Below are 21493 nucleotides of genomic sequence, written 5' to 3'. Positions count from 1 at the left end.
CATTGCTCATAAGAGAGAGAAGATAGAAAAGTTGGGTAGGAATAGTCTAGGCTTTGAAGCATTTCCCTAAGAGCAGATGAATCCTGGCGGAATGAAAACTTCAGTCCTTGTGAAGCTCTCCTCTAGGAAGACCGTTAGTTGTGCTCTAAGCTCTTCATTTTTCAGATTGAGAACTATCTTGAAAAAAACGGGTAAAATCTCAGCTCACTTCCAGGCAACACCTGGCCAGCCAAGAACAGGAATTTCCAAAGGTCTTCCAGCATGTCTTCTTTTATGTGCACTGGATCACACTGTTTTACACCTGGTTTTTTTCACTGTCTATAGCTTGCAAATCAACAAGCACATTGTATTTCACTATTCTAAGATACATATTTTAGCATCTCTTAAATCACCGTGCATCTATGAATCCTATTTCAATTCTTCATATTTAGCAATAATGTGTATAATATACTCAATACCATGCTTCATTTTTATTGAAAAGATATAATATGCCTCTCTAATAAATATCTGCTAAATCTTCTTAGAGACTGCTTTTTAATTAAGATAGAAAAATTGTATCAGCTAAGCTCTGCTATCATTCTGAAATGAGTATCTTTTTTGTTCTTTTTAAAGTACGCTCTCATTAATGTAAAGAATGGGTACCAGAGGGATCAGTGGTCAAGTGGTAGATTAGGGAATGACATATTGCACCCACCGAGGGATAAACATTAAAAAAAAAAAAAAAAAAAAAAAAAAAAAAACCTGTAGGAAGTGCATTCTTGGGTAAAACTGGAAAGAAAACAGCAGTGGAAATCCTACAAGAGGAAGAGACCATGGCCCAGTGTGGGGGGTATGGATGCGCACAATTGCAGCAGCTGAGAGCCGGAGTGGGAGGCAGCTTGGAGACAGAGGTGATATAGGCTGAGGAAGAGCATGGCATGAGCCAGACTGGAGCCTTGCAGGATAGTGGTTGCTAGTGGTTGACCACGGAACCAATGGAAGTAGAAGGGGTATGTTTATCTCACCCCAACTTCCAGACAACAGCATCCACTACACAACTGGGAAACTGCGAGCACCATTTTGGGTTTGAGCAGGAGCTGTGGAAGCCTTTGTGCTCACGCACAACAACTGGCTAAGACAAGACGCCATGTTTCCGGCAGTACCAGTGGGGAGAGAGCAACATTTGGTCAGTGGCTTTGATGTATGCATGTGATCACAAGATTCTAGCATAGGGAAGAATCTGTAGTCCCCACTGACTTTGAGCCTGGCTTGGGAGGTAGCCAAGCAACTACAAAGGATAGTGAGGTACCCACAGCCTCCCAGGAACAAGACACCTAGGCAGAACTGTCTCAGGGACCATCTGCCTCTCTGTTGATGGACAGGCTGGAAGGGCAGAACAAAATCTCTACACCCAGTGACTCTGGGAGCCTTGTGTGCTGAAAACCTGAAGACCCGATGGTTACACAGGAGAGTGCAGGGTATAGCTGGGATCCACTATATAAAGAGTCATGTATATCATATTGGGCAATCACAAGCTCCACACGCCCAGACCTTCGTGGTTGCCATGGCAACCGTGCTCACAGTGAGGACTGCACAGACCGTTTGTACAGTTCATATGGTGGCACAGATGAGTGTTGAGCACACTAGGGGCTAACACCTGAGCACTGAGATCTACCATGCCCAATGTGGGTATTGCCCTGAATACTTGCCCTACTCTGGAGCACTGATCACAGCTCCCTGGCCACACCTGCCACACACCTCTTAATATTCACTGAAACTGAAGACATTCCACTAAATCACAGAGGCATAAATCAAAGACAAAAGCTATCAAGGGAAAAAAACAAAAGTCAACTACACAGATGCCTAAAAACTAACACAGAAATTCAAGAAACAAGAATAAAGACGACACCATGAACCCAGAGAGAAACACCAAAACGTTTCAATGTTAGAATATGAAGATGAAGAGATTCAGGAAATGCCAGAATTGGAATTCAAAAAATAATAGGATTATTCAAAGGCAGTCAGAAGCAAATCCATGAACTAAAGAAAACCATACATGACATGAATATTTTTCCATGAAATTGAGATTTTAAAGAGAAATCAAAATGAAATAATAGAAATGAAGACTTCAACGTATCATAAAATATGGTAGAAACTCTTACGAGCAGACTTAGCAAGACAAAAGAAAGACTATCTGAACTAGAAGACAAATCTTTGGATATCTTGCAGTCACAACAAAAAATAAAGAGGAGAAAAATATAAAACTTAAAAACAGAGTTGGCCCTTTTGTTGCCCTTGTTGCCTCAGCCTTCAGGGAACACGGCCTTCGGGCCACCCGCTCTCTGCTTCCTGCCAGCATGCCTGCTGCATGTGCCTCTTGGGCTGCTCTCTGCTTGGTATGGACCCCAACTTAGCCTCTAGACTTTTCTTTCTCCCCTGGATAAAGCCCTCACTCTCCTACTCATTTCTTTCAGTGAATAAAACCCTTAAAACTTAACAATGGTGTCTGGTCTATTTAAGCCAGTATTCACAATTCTCTGAATGCATGGCAAGAGCCCACGAGCTTATTGGTATTGAAAAAATATTAATAAGCAAGATGGTGTCAAAATGGCAACCCAGATGGGACCCTTAATAATGGAGGGTCTTCCCAAAATTCATTAGCAAAGGAAAAAACCGGCAATATGGTAAGAACTGGCTTCCCACGGTTTCTAAACTTAATTATCTTCTTGTATTCCACACCTTCCCCCATCTGCGCTCTGTACTCACACTGCATGCCCTGCCTGGGCCTTGGCTGGCTATGCTTTCTCTGCCAGTCCATCTCCAGTAGCACCTGGCTTAGGCACCATGCTGGGTACATTCCTGGAGGAGGGGCAGGAGCCAAAACAGCTGAGAAGGGATTGGAAGCCACTGATCCCTCCTGCCACCAGTATGTGGGATGTGGACTAAACTGCCCAAGTGCCTGGGGGCTGGGCCACTCCCAGAACACCCACCAACCAGCTGAGCTGCAGCCACCAGGAATGTCCAACGGCTACCCAACGGCTCAAAACTCCATGGGAGAGGGGGGCCTTGCTCACGGGAGCAGCACTGTACTGCTGCTGCTGCTGCTCGGGGCTCTAGCCAGCCTGGCCCTGCCAGAAAAACCACAGCACTGCCATGGCTCTAACCAGCATGTTTGTTCAAAACAGGCAAACAGTGATTAACTTAGATGTTTTTTCTTTGAGTCTTAGTGCTGGTAGCTTTCGGAAAAAGCACAGATTGATTTCTTTCACTGTTTCTTGCTTTAAAAATGTGGTGTTAGTGCTAATGGATGAGGATTTTCACCAAGGGCTAGTTTCAAGTTTCCAAGTTGTTAGTAATGTGTTTTAAAAACACATTGTTGTAACGTGTTTTAAAAACAACTTATGTATTTTAGAACACCTTTTCATTTTATGGACTGGTTAAAGGGGTATTAAAAATTCTGTTTTGCCTCAGGGTCTTTGATTTTCAAATCAAGCATGCTTTCAATTGTTTAATTTTGAGCTGGGGAACTGGTTGGTTGCCTAGGAACATGTTAGCATCAGGGAGGTGGAGCATTAAACATCGCAAATGCTCCATTTTCTGTCACAGAGGGCAGGACTTCCATTCCAAAGATGGAAGACCCCTCTATGGGAACTTTCGCCCTTATCAGAGGATGGGCAACAGACTCCACCCCAAGACAGCAGCCCCCATGGCCTGACACTTGCCTGATTAATAGAGTAACTTTATTATTGTTATTTTTTTGATTGTACGTTGTTGTTTGGGTTTCCACGCGGGTATTTTTTTTGTTTCAGCTTAAGCTGGCAGCTTTCACACTGGTCTTTCTTGGCTTCACGCTGGTCTTTTTTTACTTTAATTATTTATTTTGCTTTACTAAGTGGTGTTAAAAAAAAATAATAAAAAGGAAAAAAAAATTTAAAACTCTTACCAGGCTTGAGACTCTAAGGTGTCAAAATTATAACTAATGCAATGTACCCATGTCACATGCTTAAGGATAATTAAGCTCCCAAAGAGCTGAGTCTGTTTTGATCTTCTCAGGTCCTAAAAAGAAACTGTAAAGCTGTATAGTTCTGCTTGCATTCCTATGGACTTACTTCTAAGGGTACAGGGTAAAAACTTTCCATGGAATCCCAAATCTTCTTGGGCTAGATAATAACATCTTAATTGTTAAAGTGATCATATAAGATTAAGTTTTAAAGTGATCATATACATGAGGCTAATTGTTAAAGTGATCATATCAAAAGGATTAAGTGTTTACTACTAATAATAAATAGAACTAAAGAGGAGTGAATGCTCCAACATGAGAAGCAGTCCATACAGCAAACTCATAAAATGGCAATTGCTGTAAGTAATGCTCAGTGACCTCAGAGTCAGCCCTAAAAGGATTCTGGTCTGGCTGAAATGCCCATGAGAGCATTTCAGGCATGAAAAGCAAAGATACTCATACAAAAAGAGTCCCTACATGGAAAACCTTCCTGCATGAGACCCCAGTGGAAAGAAGTGGTCATCAAAAAAGGATGCACTTTTCTCCGAAGGGGGGAGAGAACTTCCAATTTGCTGATGGCCTTGTCTAAATACTGACAGAGTTTGTGGCTTCAAAAGGCTTCCATAGTCTAGGCAGCTCATGTCAAGAGCCTCAGGTGACCACTGATGTCATACTTAAGAGTGTTAATTGTTAAATTAACAACAAAAGTCACTGTGCACTAACTTCCCATACAGGAACTCTGTCCTCAATGAGTTATAATATTAAAATTAATTGTAATATTTGATCCCAAAGATTTGCCTTGTTCTATCATGATATATTCTTATGTATCATAAGTTTTAGTGATGTCTAAATGTCAAACTCCACTGCCTGTGTTCTCAGGTGTTTCTTTATTCAGTGTCTTAAACATGAACTCCTGGATCCATGTGTCTCTCTGTGATATTTCTATCTCATATGTTTTAACTTAAGGTCAAATAGAGAGTACAAAATGGTTAAAGGCCTCAGGACTACTAATGAAAGTTGTTTCAATATATCTTATTGTGTGCTAAACTTCTGCCTAAGGGATAACTTCTTCTGCATCCCACTAAACCCAGAATCCAGGAAAGCTCAGGTTTCTAAATGATAGGTAGATTATCTAGGATACATCCTAACCCCAAGAGGAAACTATTCTATATAAAAAAGCAGCTAAGGATATTTCTGGGAATGGCAAGATTCTGTGGAATATAGATTCCAAGATCTGGATTCTAGGCTTTTGTATAAAGCTTTAAATGGCTTTGACAGACACACTGTGCAGGACAAGGTAGCTACAAAAGTTGTTCCAAAGAATTAAAGAGCTTTTAACAGAAGCTCCAACATTAGGAATCACTGACAGCAGGATTCTATGGAATATGGATTCCAGGACTCGGATTGTAAGCCTTTGAATGTGCTTTAAAAGGCCCTGACACAGATACACTGCGCTGGACAGGGGAGCCACAATAGGTGTTCCAAGGAATTAAAGAGCTTTTAACAAAAGCTCCAACATTAGGAATTGCTGAACAAGCCATTCACAGAAAGATCCTCTTTAGATCAGTTGCAGCTTAAATGGAAGGGACCTTACCAGGCACTACTGAGCACCACTACCTCAGTAAAATTAGGATTAAGCTTCTACCTATTAAGTCTCCACAAGTGAACTCAGAAGACATGCCTGATTCCTGTAAGCCAATGAGAGATCTTAAGTACCTCTTCAAAAGGCAAAACGATAAGCAAAGCTTTTGCTTTCATCATGTCAAGACTGCTGCACCTTAAGGCAGACATGCTGTGCCTGCTTCCCCCTATGATTCTCTCTGGAAACTGTTACTGACATTAAAACTCTTAATGGATTCTATTATAATTCTCTATGCCCAAGCTAAATGAGTTTATAATCTACATAATGGTAGCCTATCACCACCCACTATCTAGGAGATGTGATATATGTTCTTCCCATCTTGAAGGGCACACACCACTCACAAATGGTTTCGTTCCAGTTTTGTTTATGCTAATTAACAAACTTACATGTTTCAGAACTCAACAAGTTCTAGGAATAGCTGATCACGCAAGGGACACAGCCATTGACAGTGAATTAAAGTGCTCCAACTCATAAAGCAAATTTGTTAGATAAGATAGGTAGACACTTCCAGACCCACAACAGGCGGGGCCTGCACTATGTCCCTCGTAAGCAGGAAGCAGCTATAGATGATATGATGATTCTAGGCCCTTCATCAGTCCTTAGGATTAAGGGGTGGAATCTCTCTGAGGGGGAAATGATGTAGGCAGGCAGATACAATAAAACTGATAGATTTGTGAGCTAGAAGACCTTCCCCTCCATCAAGTCCCCCATGTGATCTCATGCGCCTACCGACCCCACCTGTATGCCCATCTGCCCATCAGGCTACGTAACCACTCCCCTTTGAAAGTGGATAAAAGGCGTGGAACACGGTAGGTACCTACATTTGGTTGCCCTTGTATTCAGGGCGCAAGGCCTTTGGGCCACCCACTCCATGCTTTCCTGCCTGCATGCTTGCTGCACATTGCTCCTGGCCTGCTCTCTGCTTGGTATGGACCCTAACTTAGCCTCTAGACTTTTCTTTCTCCCCTGAATAAAGCTCTCACTCTCCTACTCATTTCTCACACTGAATAAAATCCTTAAGACTTAAAAAAAAAAACTCCTAATAGACATGACCTGAAAAGATCTTCACCACAACACATTGTACTCAAACTCTCCACAGTAAAACATAGAAGTCTAACATGTGCATGAGAGAAACACTAGATTACTTTCAGAGGATCTCCAATTAGACTCACAGCTGACTTCTCAACAGAAAACCTATAGGCTCAGAAAGAATGCCAAGATATATTCAAAGTCTTGGGAGCCAACACTGTGGTATAGTGGGTAAAGCCGCCGCCTGCAGTGCCAGCATGCCATATGGGTGCCTGTTTAAGTCCCTGCTGCTACACTTCAGATCCAGCTCTCTGCTATGGCCTGGGAAAGCAGTAGAAGATGGCCCAAGTCCTTGGGCCCCTGCACCTGAGTGGGAGACCCGGAAGAACCTCCTGGCTCCTGGCTTCAGATTGGCACAGCCCTGGCTGTTGCAGCCAGTTGAGGAGTGAACCAGCAGAAGGAAGCCCTTTCTCTCTGTCTGCCTCTCCTCTCTCTGTGTAACTCTGAGTTTCAAATAAATAAATGAATTTAAAAAAAAAAAAAGTCTTAAAAGAAAAAAACTGTCAACTGAGAATACTGTACCCTGCAAAGCTCTCATTTATGAATGAAGGTGAAATAAAGACCTTCCATAACAAAGAGAATTTGTCACCACTCATCCAGCCTAACAAAAGATCCTTAAGGATGTGCTACACACAGAAACATGATAACTATGAAAGAAGGCAGAAAATCTCCCAGTAAAAGTACAAAGGAAATCCAAAGTAAAAAATAGGAATATTTATGGAAAAGTTCCAGGGCTAAGCCATTACTTATCAATAGTCACCTTGAATGTAAATGGCCTCAACTCTCCAATTAAAAATTACAGACAGCCTACATGGAATAAAAAACAAGACACATCTATTTGCTGCCTACAAGAAAAACATCTCCCCATAGACACATGCAGACTGAAAGTGAAAGGATTGAAAAATATATGCCATGCTAACAGAAAGCAAAAATGGCAGCATTTGCCATTTTAATATCAGACAAAATAGACTAACACAAAAACTGTTAAAAGAGGCAAAGAAGGGCACTATGTAATGATTAATGGATCAATTCAACAGGAAGATGTGACTATAATAAATGGATATGCACCCAATTACAGGGCACCTGGGTATTTAAAAGAAATGTTAATGGATTTGAAGGGAGACAAGACTCTAACAGTAACAGGGGACTTCATCACCCCAGTTTCATCAATGGACAGATCAACTAGCAGAAAGTCAATAAAGAAACAACAGAGCTAATTGACAATATGGACCAAATGCACCTAATTGATATCTATAGAACTTTTCACCCCACAGTTGCAGAATACACATTCTTCTCATCGGCATTTGGAACTTTCTCAAGGATAGACCATATGCTAGACCATAAAGCAAGTCTCAGCAAATTCAAAAAAATCAAAATCATATACATCCTTTCTGACCACAATGGAAGGAAGTTGGAAATGAACAACTCAGGAATCTCTAGAACATATGCAAACACATGGAGACTGAACAACATGCTTCTGAATGAACAGAGGGCCAAAGAAGAAATCAGAAGAGAAATCAAAACATATCTGTAAACAAATGAAGACAACAATACATCATATCAAAACTTACAGGATACAGAAAGGCAGTATTAAGAGGAAAGTTTATAGCAACAGGGGCTACATGAAGAAATAGGAAAGGTACCAAATAAATGAGCTATCAATGCATCTCAAGGACGAGGAAAAACAACAAAAATCCAAACCCCAAATTAGTAAGAGGAAAGAAATAATTAGAGAAAAAACAAAACTGAAACAAATACAAAAGATCAGTTCTGAAATTGTTTGAACAAAATAAACCAAATTGATACACCATTGGCTCAACTAAACAAAAAAAAAAAAAAAAGAGGGAGAAGATTCAAATCAATAAAATCAGAAATGAAAAAGGAAATGCAACAACAGATACCACAGAAATAAAAGAATCATCAGAAATTACCTCAGGCTGGTGCCGTGGCTCACTTGGTTAATCCTCCGCCTGCGGCACTGGCAACCCATATGGGCACCAGGTTCTAGTCCCAATTGCTCCTCTTCCAGTCCAGCTCTCTGCTATGGCCCAGGAAGGCAGTGGAGGATGGCCCAAGTCCTTGGGCCCTGCACTCACATGGAGGACCAGGAGGAAGCACCTGGCTCCTGGCTTCGGATCGGCACAGCATGCCGGCCGTAGCAGCCATTTGGGGAGTGAACCAACGGAAGGAAGACCTTTCTCTCTGTCTCTCTCACTGTCAAACTCTATCTGTCAAATAAATTTAAAAAAAAAAAAAAAAAGAAAGAAATTACCTCAAGGAGCTATATGGCAACAAATTGGGAAACCTAGAAGAAATGGATAGATTCCTGGACACATACAACCTACCAAAATTGAGTCATAAAGACAGAAAAAACTTAAACAGAGCAATACTTAAGAGGAAATTGAATCAGTAATAAAGACCCTCCCAGCAAAGAAAAGCCTAGGACCGGATGGCTTCACTGCTGAATTTACAACACATTTAAATTCTTCTCAAGCTAATCAAAATAACATACAAGGAGGAAATCCTCCAAAACTCCTTCTATGAAGCATCATCATAATTCCTAACCAGAAAAAGATACAACACAGAAAGGGAACTATAGACCAGTTTCCCTGATGAGCATAGATGCAACGATCCTCAACAAAACACTCATCAATCAAATCCATCGACAGATCAGGAAGATCATTCACATGGACCAAGTGGGGTTTATCCCTGGTATGCAGGGATGGTTCAACATTCACAATCAGTAAATGTAATACAGCACATTAACAAATTAGATAACAAAAACCATATGGTTATCTCAATAAATAAAGAGAAAGCACTGGATAAAATACAACATTCTTTGGTAATGAAAACCTTTACCAAATTAAGTAAAGAAGGAACATTCTTCAACATAATCAAGGCAATTTATGGCAAACCCATGGCCAGTACACTACTGAATGAGGAAAAGCTGGAAGCATTCTGCCTATGATCTGGAACCAGATAAGAATGCCCACTCTCACTACTGCTATTTCATATAGTCCTGAAAGTTTTCAAATGAGCCATTAGGCAAGAAAAATAAATCAGCAAGATACAAATTGGAAAGGATGAAATAAAACTATCTCTATTTGCAGATGACATGACTCTATATAGTGGATCTAAGAGACTCCACTGAGAGAATCTTGGAACTCATAAGAGTTTGGTAAAGTGGCAGAATATACAATCAACATGAAAAATCAATAGCCTTTGTAGGCAGACAATATCATGGCTGAGGAAGGATTTTTTTTTTTTTTTGACAGAGTTAGACAGTGAGAGAGAGAGAAAGAGACAGAGCAAAAGGTCTTCCTTCCATTGGTTCACTCCCCAAATGGCCGCTAAGACCAGTGTGCTGTGGCCAGCGCACTGCGCCAATCCAAAGCCAGAAGCCAAGTGCTTCCTCCTGGTCTCCCATGCGGGTGCAGGGCCCAAGCACTTGGGCCATCCTCCACTGCCTTCCCTGGCCACAAAAGAGACCTGGACTGGAAGAGGAGCAACCGGTTCAGAATCCGGCGCCCCAACCGGGACTAGAACCCCGGGTGCTGGCGCCACAGGCTGAGGACTAGCCAAGTGAGCCATGCTGCTGGCCAAGGAAGGATTTTTAAGTCAATCCCATTCACAACGGTTCCAAAAAGGATTAAATACCTTGGAAAGGACATCAAAGATCTCTAGGATGAAAATTACAAAACACTAAAGAAATAGAAGACAATACCAAAGGCCGGCGCTGCAGCTCAATAGGCTAATCCTCCGCCTTGCGATGCCGGCACACAGGGTTCTAGTCCCGGTGGGGGCGCCGGATTCTGTCCTGGTTGCCCCTCTTCCAGGCCAGCTCTCTGCTGTGGCCAGGGAGTGCAGTGGAGGATGGCCCAAGTGCTTGGGCCCTGCATCCCATGGGAGACCAGGAGAAGCACCTGGCTCCTGGCTTCGGATCAGCGCGATGCACCGGCCACGGCAGCCACTGGAGGGTGAACCAATGGCAAAGGAAGACCTTTCTCTCTGTCTCTCTCTCTCACTGTCCACCCTGCCTGTCAAAAATAAAAAAAATTAAATAAATAAATTAATAAAAATAAAAAAAAGAAGACAACACCAAAAAAAGAAAAAATTTTCCATGTTCATGGAATAATCAACATCATCAATATTTCCATATTACCAAAAGCAATTTACAGATTCAATGCAATATCAATCAAAATACCAATGACATTCTTCCCAGATCTAGAAAAAATGATGCTAAAATTCACATGGAAACACAAGAGACCACAAACAGCTATGGTAATCTTATACAATAAGAACAAAGCTAGAGGCATCAACAGATGTATAGGCCAATGGAATGGAATAGAAACTCCAGAAATCAATCCATGAATCTATAATCAACTAATCCTTCAAAAAGGAGCCAAAATCAATTCCAGGAGCAAGGACAGTCTCTTCAACAAATGGTCCCGGGGAAACTGGATCTCCTCATGCAGAAGTATGAAACTAGACCCATAGCTTAACCCTTATACAAAAGTTCACTCAAAATGGGTCAAAGACCTATATCTAGGACCCAAAACCATCAAACTACTAGAGAACACTGGGGAAACTCTGCAAGACATTGGCATAGGCAAATACTTTTGTAAAAGACTCCAGAAGCACAGGCAATCAAAACCAAAATTGACAAATGGGATTACATTAAGCTGAGAAACTTCTGCACTATAAAAAAACACTCAGCAAAGCGAAGAGGCAACCGACAGAATGGGAGAAGGTATTTGCAAACTATACAACTGATAAAGGATTAACATGCAGAATCTAGAAAGAGGTCAAGAAATCTGACATCAACAAAACAAATAATCAAGTTAAGAAATAGGTGAAGGACTTGGACAGGCATTTTTCAAGAGAGGAAATTCAAATGGACAAGACACTTGAGAAAATGCTGAGGATCACTAGCCATCAGTGAAATGCAAATCAAAATCACAATGAGGTTTCTCACCTCATTGCAGTTAGAATGGCTCCTATACAGAAATCAACAAATGACAAATGCTGGTGAGGATGTGAGGAAAGGTACCCTAGTCCACTACTGGTGGGAACATAAACTGGTGCATCCACTGTGGAAGACACTGTGGAGATACCTCAGAAATCTTTATATAGACCTTCCATATGATCCAGCCATCCCACACCTGGAATTCACCCAAACCAAAAGAAACCTGTATATGAAAAAGTTGTACCCCCATATTCATTGCAGCACAATTCACAAAAGCTAACTATAGAATCAACCCAGGGCCGGCACCGCGGCTCACTAGGCTAATCCTCTGCCTTGCAGCACCGGCACACCGGGTTCTAGTCCCGGTCGGGGCGCCGGATTCTGTCCCGGTTGCCTCTCTTCCGGGCCAGCTCTCTGCTGTGGCCAGGGAGTGCAGTGGAGGATGGCCCAGGTGCTTGGGCCCTGCACCCCATGGGAGACCAGGAGAAGCACCTGGCTCCTGCCTTTGGATCAGCGCAGCGCGCCGGCCGTACCGGCCATTGGAGGGTGAACCAACGGCAAAGGAAGACCTTTCTCTCTGTCTCTCTCTCTCACTATCCACTCTGCCTGTCAAAAAAAAAAAAAAAAACTGTGGTAACTACAACAAATCCCCAGTAATAATCATCTAAATCTTTACTAATTAAATTCTAAGTCATTACACTCATTTTAAAGGTTTGCTCCGTTTATAATACAAATAAAGATTAAAGGAGTTTACTCTATTTCAATAAATTCAGCAGTAATAGCTATTTTAATAATATCAATTGTTCATAAAAAATTAATATTTACATAATGGCTCACAGTTAACGAATGGCCTCAAACTTCACAAAGCAATGTCACCATGATTCCCATTTTACAACTGAGTTAAGTGGTGTGACATGGGTCATGTACATGAGAGATTTCCTATTCCATTCCCTTCTTCTCAACCCTGCCATGTTGCCATCATAACACCCATAACTGGAAGCAATACTTGTCCATTTTATAAAACAGAACTGTTAGGAACGCTGCTTGGCAACAGTTTGACAAGCCATAATTTTTGTTTCACAGACACACTCAAAACAAAAGTACTTGGTTTTCAAACTACTCAGGAATACTTCATTAAGACTCACTTTCTTCTGAATAAATCTAGATTATTGGGGTTTTCCATTTATTCACTCAACAGATACAGAATCCTTATTATGTATATGCATTTTTTAAAAGATTTATTTTATTTATTTGAAAGAGTTAGAGAGAGAGGTAGAGACAGAGAGAGGTCCTCCACCCACCAGTTCACTCCCCAGAAGGCCACAATGGCCAGAGCTGTGCCGAGAAGCCAGGAGCTTCTTCCGGGTCTCCCACGCAGGTGCAGGGGTCCAGGGGGTTGGGCCATCTTACACTGCTATCCCAGGCCATAGCAGAGAGCTGGACTGGAAGAGGAGCAGCCGGGACTAGAACTGGCACCCATATGGGATGTCGGCGCTTCAGGCTACGGCTTTAACCCACTGCACCACAGTGCCAGCTCTGTTATGCCTGCAGCTCCAGCATCCCATATGAGCACCGGTTAGAAACCTGCCTGCTTGTCTTCTGATCCAGCTCTCTGCTTACAGCCTGGGAGATCAGTGGAGGTTGGCTCAAGTGCCTGCACTTACGTGGGAGACCTGAAAGAAGCACCTGGCTCCTGGCTTCAGATCACCCCAGCTCTGGGCACTGCAGTCATTTGGGGAGTGAACTAGATGATGAAGACCTCTCTCTGTCTTTCCCTCTCTGTCTATAACGCCACCTCTCAAATAAACAATTAAAATCTTAAAAAAAAATTCTAGGGTGATCTACTTTTGACAAAAAGTTAGTTTATTTTAGTGCCTAATTTTCACTAGCAATATTTGTCTTTGCCATCAAATAAAGTCACAACTAATCACTTAATTACTATATCACAAACCTGAAACACACCTAAGCCTACACTCACAGAGGTTTATACTTACGAGAATGATGATTATTTTTAGATAACTGAGAACTGCCATCTTCTTCTGGGAGTTTGACAAAAATAAATGTCTTGTCTTGAATTGAGATGGGGACTGCTGGATTATCAGTAATATTTACTTCTGCATCAAAATTTGGAAATTGGCGCCTTGAGATCCTTTAATAAAGATAAAAATACATACACAAAGAACATTACAATCCAAAAATTTGTCTTCATAGATGATCAGAGCTAAAGTTCTTACAATAATTAACATGTTAATAGATAATAAATAGTAGGAAAAGGCTACCCAGGCATGCATTATAATTAGTGAGTTTTATAATAGAATTAAATACCATAAAAATTGTGGCATTATATTTAATAACCAGTCCCATACACCTAGGCAATTAAAAATGTCAGGGAAAAAAATGATCAGAGGATTTACAGAGTACCCCTCTGACAACCTGCCCTACTTATCTCCAAACCACAAAAGAACCATACAAGGCGTGTATCATCCTCCTTTCACAGATGAGAAAGAGGCTTAGTGAGTCCAGGGGGTTGCCAAAGGTCACAGAGGAGGAAAACAAGGAAGGCAGGAAGCAAACGGAACCCATTTGGCTCAATATCCCTTACTACTATTAATTTTAACTAGTTGGGGCCTTTGCCATACATTGACACCGTACTCTTTTCTTTAATATACATCATACATATGCTCCAATTTTCCAAAATGGAGTCAACTAAACACATCTACTTCTATTTATTTCTATTCCCTTTTCATCCTTCTTTTGTGCTTGTATTTTCCAAGACTAGCAAATCATATTGAAAACAGATAACAGAGCCTCTCCTTGGTTATTTGGAAGAAGACTAATGCCCCCAAACAGACCTAAGACATGCCTGGTTACCAGAGGTGGTGGTACCCTACTGTGTCACCTCCAATATTTCCCAAGCAAGAGTTAAAAGAAGAATTAGAACAGGGAATAAAACTGCCCTTGCTATAAATATCTTAGATTTAATTTTTGAGTTTAAGGTTTATCACATTAAGCTTTATCTTAGGATTCATTCAATTCCTGTTTTGCTTCTGACCGCAGATATTAGCATATTCTCTAGAAATCTTCCATGGTGGATCACAGGGAATCTGCACAGTCAGCAACTAAATATTACTCCTGTACTCCCACTATCCAGTCTTGGGTAGACAGGGGCATAAAAAAAAGTAGGTTTTGAATGTTCTAGTTTCTGCTGACATCCAATCAAGGGGATGTTCAAGCAATAAAAACATTTGTTTAAAAAGAGTTAAAAACAAAGGTAAATTTTGGCCCAATGAATGAAACAGTCTCTTAGTATTACAATGTCCCATTACATCCAGATTTTAATATTAGAATAAATGTCACAAAATAGAATTGCAGTTTGCCGATACATGGATTATGGAGAAGGCAAATGCCTGTATACATCAAGGATCACTCCAAAAGCTGACCCTCCAAAAGGACTAAGGAATGACGATTCTTTTGCATTTTAAGGGAAATAAACTTGCCAAGTATACCACCACCTAGAAGTGAAATACCACATTTAGCTTTTGTGCATTAGGCTTTTTCTCAGAAATATTAGGGGGAATTTCTTACCAAATTCTCCCTTGAACTCAAACTCATGTCTATATTCTGCTTATGAATGCTACTGCAGTTTCTAAATTTAATGCACCATTAATCCATGCCCTGTCCCTCAGTATTTGCTGGGGTGTAGGCCCAGGACCAACCCCCCAACTACCAAAATTCATGGATGTTCAAGTCTCTTATGTAAAATGACAGTCTTTGCCTATAATGCATGCACATCCTCCTTACACCTGAAATCATCTCTAGGTTACATAGAATTCCTAATACAATATATAAGCTTAGTGAATAGTTGTTATACTATATTGCTTAGGGAATGATGGCAAGAAAAAAATGTCTACAATGTTCAACACAGACATAATTTTTTTTTAAATATTTTCAACCTGAGGTTGATGCAGAACCTGTTGATACAAAAGGCTGATTGCATGAGCTTTTTAAGTTAGGAAAATGCATCCATTCTTAACTTTCAATAATACTATATGCTTAGCCAGGCATAAAAATATTAATTTTGTTCTTCTAGCCATGGGCAAAGGTATATACTTTAAGGACAGAATGTGTTTAATAAAAGATATAATAAAAATTCTAATTTAAAAGCTAATACAATATTTTCTTACTTTTATTTCTAATACAATAGAGAGGAATGTAAATTTTAGTTACAATTTACCTTGTAGCATTATCCACAATTAGCTGAGATTCTGCTCTGTGGTTTGTTTTTAGCTCAATAGCACAATGTCTTGACTTAAGAGTCTCAAAAAGATCTTTCAGCAAGTTACCAGGTTCAATACTGGGTAATTGTCTAATATCACCTGAAAGGAAAAAGATAGGAATGGGGGTGGAAGCGTGGGTACAGTGGAAGAATCACTATCACTATGTTGCTAAAGTTGTATTTATAAAGTGCATGAAGTTTGCATACCTTAAATAAAAGGTTTCCGGAGGGGGGTGGATAGCAATAGCACAATGAAGTAACAAAATCTGAACTGAACTGTTTTTATACCCTTCTCCACAGGCATACTATGCAGGGGGATATATTTTAGACAATATATTTTAAAAAAGGTCTTAGCTAACATTTGGCCACATATTCAATCTGGTTCAATACTTATTGAACATGGAAGAATTTATAGCATCAAATACATAAAATAAATTTTTCAAATATAAAACTAATTAAATGTATTTGGTAACAAATTCTGGTAATCTAATCACAATGCTTTGCTCCATTAAAATTTTTTTCTTCAGATATCATTTAGCAGTTGTTAATTTTCTACTTTGGACATACTCATCCCATATCAGAGTGCCTGGGTACAAGTTCTAGTTCTGCTTTCAACGTGTACTCTGAGAGGCAGCAGGAGATGGCTCCATGCCATGCACATGGGAAACTGAGACTGACGTCCTAGCTCCTGACTTCAGCATAGGCTGGCCCTGGCTGCTGCAGAAATTTGGGGAGTGAACCAGCAGATGAATGATCTTTGTCTCTCTTGTTCAAATAAAATGAAAACCAATTTTTTTTTAAATTTTGCTTGAAATAAACAAAAATGCAAACAGAGATAAGATAAATCCGTGGGGGTAAAAACGAGGAGAATGTTTAAGCCATTAATATAATCAACTGCTTATAAAATGTCCTCTCAAAGATGTAGAAAGTAATATATATGTATATATATAAATATAAAATTTCACTCAATTTTATTTTTTCTCTATTACATCTAATCATCTATAGACTACAACCCAATAGAACCTACCTGAATCTCAACAAAATTTGAAGGACTTCAGAGGCAGGTAACAACTAATTTGAGTTACTGGTTTAGAATCACAAAATTATTTCTAAGTGGTCCATAATTTAGACATTTTACTATTCCTAAATGATCTACATCCTGATTTACTCTGTCTCTGACAGTAACACTCTTTGAATAGCCTTTTGCTGATTAGCACTGACCTTTCCAAGATGATACTACCCACATCCTAGCATGCTGAAATCCTGTTGCAAACCAAGAACCATCCACAAGGATTAGGAAAGTGACTGTACTCAAGTTACTGTAGCCTCCACAAAGTCTCTTAGAAATGGTTTTCCACCTTTAGAAATGATACCGTGAAATGGAATAAACAATCTATTATCCGCAGTGCTGTGAACTAAACATCAGAATTACAACAATATTTTCACTTACCAAGGATTATAAGCTTAGCAAGTTTGGAGTGCTCACACAATAATTTCAAAACTGATTTGAAGATTCCTACAGATACCAAACTCCCTTCATCCACAACAAGAACTCTAACAGAAGAAAATTTCCAAGGCTCATTCTTGGACACAATCTTTTTGTCCCATAAATAGAAGCTATAATTGACCTATAAGCAAGGTATGACATTTATAAAGTCAGGTTAAAAAATTTCAACAACAAATTTTAATACAAAACTTGTAAATGGGGGATCAAGGGGAGGAGAGAGAAAAAAATAGGGGGAAAAAAGCTAAAGAAACAGAGAACAAAGATGAATACAGAGAAGAGACAGATTAAATAAACAGTTCAAAACACTGCTTTCCAATGGAAATGTGCTTAATTTAATAAGCTTCATGCACAACACTGTTCCACTACAAAAATCTCAACACTTCTCTTATTTTTTTTTAAAGATTTATTTATTTGAAAGGCAGAGCCAGAGAGAAAAGGCTTCCATTTCCTGGTTCATTCCCCCAAATGACAGCAACAGCTAGGGCTGGTCCAGACCAAAGCCAGGAGACAGGAGCTTGATCGGAGACTCCCATGTGGGTACAAGTACTTGGGCCATCTTTCATTGCTTTCCTAGGGACATTAGCAGGGAGCTGGATGGGAAATGGAGCAACCAGGACTCAAACTGGCACCCAGATGGGAAGCCAGCACTGCAGACAGGGGCTTAACTGGCTATGCCACAGCACCAGTTCCTCTCAACATTCTTGACCAGAGAAAGCTCCCTATGCTTTACCGTTTCCAAACAAACATTCTCTTGGCCTTCTGACATATTCCAAACCCTTTTCCCAGCTATGTGGCTCCATTTAGGAAATAAAAGTTTCCTCAACCTAACTGGGAAAAATACTACTTTTCTTTCAAATGTTCTAAACTTCCTTGCCTCCTCAACATCTGAAAAATCACCACCAGAAGTGGTTGTGCCTGCATCTAATATCAGTGTGCTAGAGTTCAAGTCCTGAAAGCTCCCAATTCCAGCATACTGCTAATGTGCACCCTGAAGACAACAGGGGATGGCTCAAGTTGTTGGGTTGCTCTCACTCACATGGAAGACCCAGACTGAGTCCTAGTTCTCGCTTTGGCCTGGCCCAGCCTTACCTTTTGTAGGCATTTGGGGAGTGAACCAGCAAATGGGAGCTCTCTGTGTTTGTGTATATATCTTTCTTCCTCTGTCTCTGTCTCTCTCAAACAAAATTTTAAAACAAATAAAAATCACACCAAAATAACAACACAACTCTTCATTACGGAGATAATACAATTTGTTATTTTTTAAATTTAGATGAAGAAAAGAATTAGTTGTAAAACTTCAACTAGAGAATAGTAAACATTTGCATGTGCATCACTGCAGAAATGCTTCTATGTCATAGTGGGGACATATATATATATACAGATTTTTTAAATGGTTGGTATTACTTTATCTTACTTTTTTCTACTAAAACTAGTTGAAAAACCCAAATAAGTAAAGCTAATTAAGTAAAGCCATCATATTTCCCACCCAAATGTATCAATTCCCTTCAACAAAACCTCCCATTCTCTCAGTGGTCTTGTCTTAAATAGAACATTTGGAATTACCCGATCCTTTTGTTTATATAATACATTTAATCAGTTATCTTAGAAATGCCTGATTGAAAATTTCCAGTTTTTCTAGTGCTACCAGCTTAATAAAGGCCCCATCTATGAGCACCTCAATCACTCCAATAGCCTTTTAGTCAGGTTCTCCTACACATTAACTCAAGATGGGAATGCATACAGGCTCTTCAATCACATTTGAACTTCAGATGCACATTAAATTACTTAATATGGACTGCAATATCTGGTGCATAACTAAGCTAAAATAGTATTTATATTTGTATCTGCTACATCTTGCAACCCTAGTCCAAGTAAGAGAAGCAAGTAGCAAAAATCTCTCTCCAATGCTCTTCTTGAACTCTTAAATTCTCTCCTGAACCAAATTGGGCTTCAGAAATGTTCTTTGAACATTTATACCCCAGTATCCCAGCAGATACTAAGATATAACCAAATGGTCAGTATTGACATGTTAGAGGAAACTTAGTGATGGCCCCTCCATACCCCTCCCCTTGTGGTTTCCCCCTTCAGACTAACCAGACATGAAGGGACAGGGTAAAAAGGCATTAAACTGATCAGAAGACTCTCTCACCCATGAGCTACACTGAACTTCTCTAGGTTCCCATTCATTCATGGATAAATAAAGGTAACAAGCAAAATAAATTTTGAGATAGTCAGTGGCTCTACAGCTCTATGTAATCTTCCTTGAAATGGTTTTTACTTCATTCTTTTGTTTAGAAACCTAGAAGGCTCCCTACTAAACCAAAATCAAGTTTCCCTGTTAGGTGCCAAAAAATCCACAACAAATGATGAAAGTGCAGCAAGCACTGTGGCAAGAGCAACAAGCTGGGGGTCAGGATCTCAATTCAAATCCTAGTTGGAGGCCAGGGTTGTGACACAGTGGATTATGTTGCAGCTTGAGACTCCCATGTCAGAGCATCAGTTCAAGTTGAGACTGCTCTGCTTTTGAACCAGCTTCCTGCTAGTGTGCCTTGGAAAGCAGAGGAAGACAACCAAAGTACTTGGGCTCCTGCCACCCATGTGTGTGACCCAGATGGAGTTCCAGAATCATGGTTTCCACCTGGCCCAGCCCCAGCCATTATGGCCATTGGGCAGTGAACCAGTGGATGGTAGATTCTCTCTCTCTCTCTCTCTTTCCCCCTCTCAGTCATTCTACTTTTCAATTAAATAAAATCTTTAAAAACTAAATCCTAGGTCTAGCCCTTAGGTCAGTTGTTTAAAGAGCTCAAATTTCAAATGTTTCTCCTGTAAAAGTGTCGATAATCCCACTTCACTTAATCAAAGATTTAATGACACAATATCAAAACACTAACTTTGAAGTTCAAAATCCCTGTATAAACCAAGTTAATTCTGCAATGCCAATCATCCCTAAACCCTCTCCACACAGCTATGATCATTTTATTCAATGCCTTTGGAGAGGCCTTTCCCCTAAATCAAATGTCCTTCTCCTAACCTGAGCCTCCACATTCTTTAGAGTCCAATTCAATTACTATCTTCCTAGAAATTTTCTGACAGTTCTCTATGTCCAAAATGGTAGGCCAGGGATAGATAGTTTAAATTTACAAATTTAAACTCCACAACTGTTAATTATAGCCAAGACTATTTTTTCAAGGATATTAACTGATCTGAAATTTTCACCATATAATTATAATTTGCCAGTCACTATTGTAGATGGAGGACATGAAGAACTACACCAGATGACCCAAGTCCTCACTCTCATGGAGTTTCATTCTAAAAAGAATAAAAAACATGGGGCTGGCTCTGTGGCATGGCAGTAAAGCTGCTGCCTCTGACACTAGCATCCCATGTGGACACAGGTTTGAGTCCCAGCTATTCTACTTCCAATTCAGCTCCCTACTAATGGCCTGAGAAAAGCAGCAGAGCATGGCCCAAGTGTAAGGAAAAGGCAAGCAAAACAGAGAGGAGACAGGATACAAACTCATAACCAAAATTAATTTATTCAAGGGAAAATAAATCCACAACAATGACCCAACTGCTGGCATGTACACAGAGTGAACATGTGGCAGACAGCACAGCCTTCCAGCAGGCTGGGTCTTTTATACCTTAGGGTGGCCTAAGGGTCTGGTGGGGAGGGCAGTGTGGGGAGCTGGGCTAGGTTGTATAGGGTTTTTGCAGGCTTTCAAACTTGGAAAACAATGCAGAGGATGGGGTGGGGAAGAGTACAGGCCATGGGACTAAACTTGTCTCTTGAAAGAATGCAGGAATAAAAGAATCCATAGGGGAATTTGATTTAGTTTCAGGCAAGGAACTAAAATGGCTGAGGCCTATGTCCTTATTCCACCACCAAGTGCTTGGGCCTCTGTAACTCAAATGGGAGACCTAGAAGAAGGTCCTGGCTCCTGGCTTCAGCCTGGCCATTGAGACCATCTGGAGATGAACCAGAGAATGGAAGATCTCTCTCTCTTTCAAGTAAATAAATCTTTAAAAAAGTTTTT

General features: G+C 40.3%; 1 protein-coding gene across 3 annotated transcripts in view; it reads right to left on the bottom strand.

Moving 5' to 3' along the window:
• The window catches only part of HELB (DNA helicase B), a 65707-nt gene that overhangs the window by 16243 nt on the left and 27971 nt on the right, over nucleotides 1–21493 (bottom strand). For all 3 annotated transcript variants that reach the window (XR_007919494.2, XM_002711317.5, XM_008256755.4), the window contains exons 5-7: nucleotides 17403–17580; nucleotides 15911–16052; nucleotides 13671–13825 (exon numbers count right to left, since the gene is read on the bottom strand). Coding sequence is in view for 2 of the 3 variants with exons in the window: in XM_002711317.5 (XP_002711363.3) it covers nucleotides 13671–13825; nucleotides 15911–16052; nucleotides 17403–17580 (475 nt within the window). In the remaining variant the exon portion in view is untranslated. The remainder of the gene's footprint in view (nucleotides 1–13670; nucleotides 13826–15910; nucleotides 16053–17402; nucleotides 17581–21493) is intronic.

The sequence above is a fragment of the Oryctolagus cuniculus genome, chromosome 11 (genome assembly GCF_964237555.1).
Source record: "Oryctolagus cuniculus chromosome 11, mOryCun1.1, whole genome shotgun sequence".
Lineage (NCBI taxonomy): Eukaryota > Metazoa > Chordata > Mammalia > Lagomorpha > Leporidae > Oryctolagus > Oryctolagus cuniculus.
The sequence above is the reverse complement of the archived record's forward strand: the minus strand, read 5'-3'. Positions and strand labels throughout refer to the sequence as shown.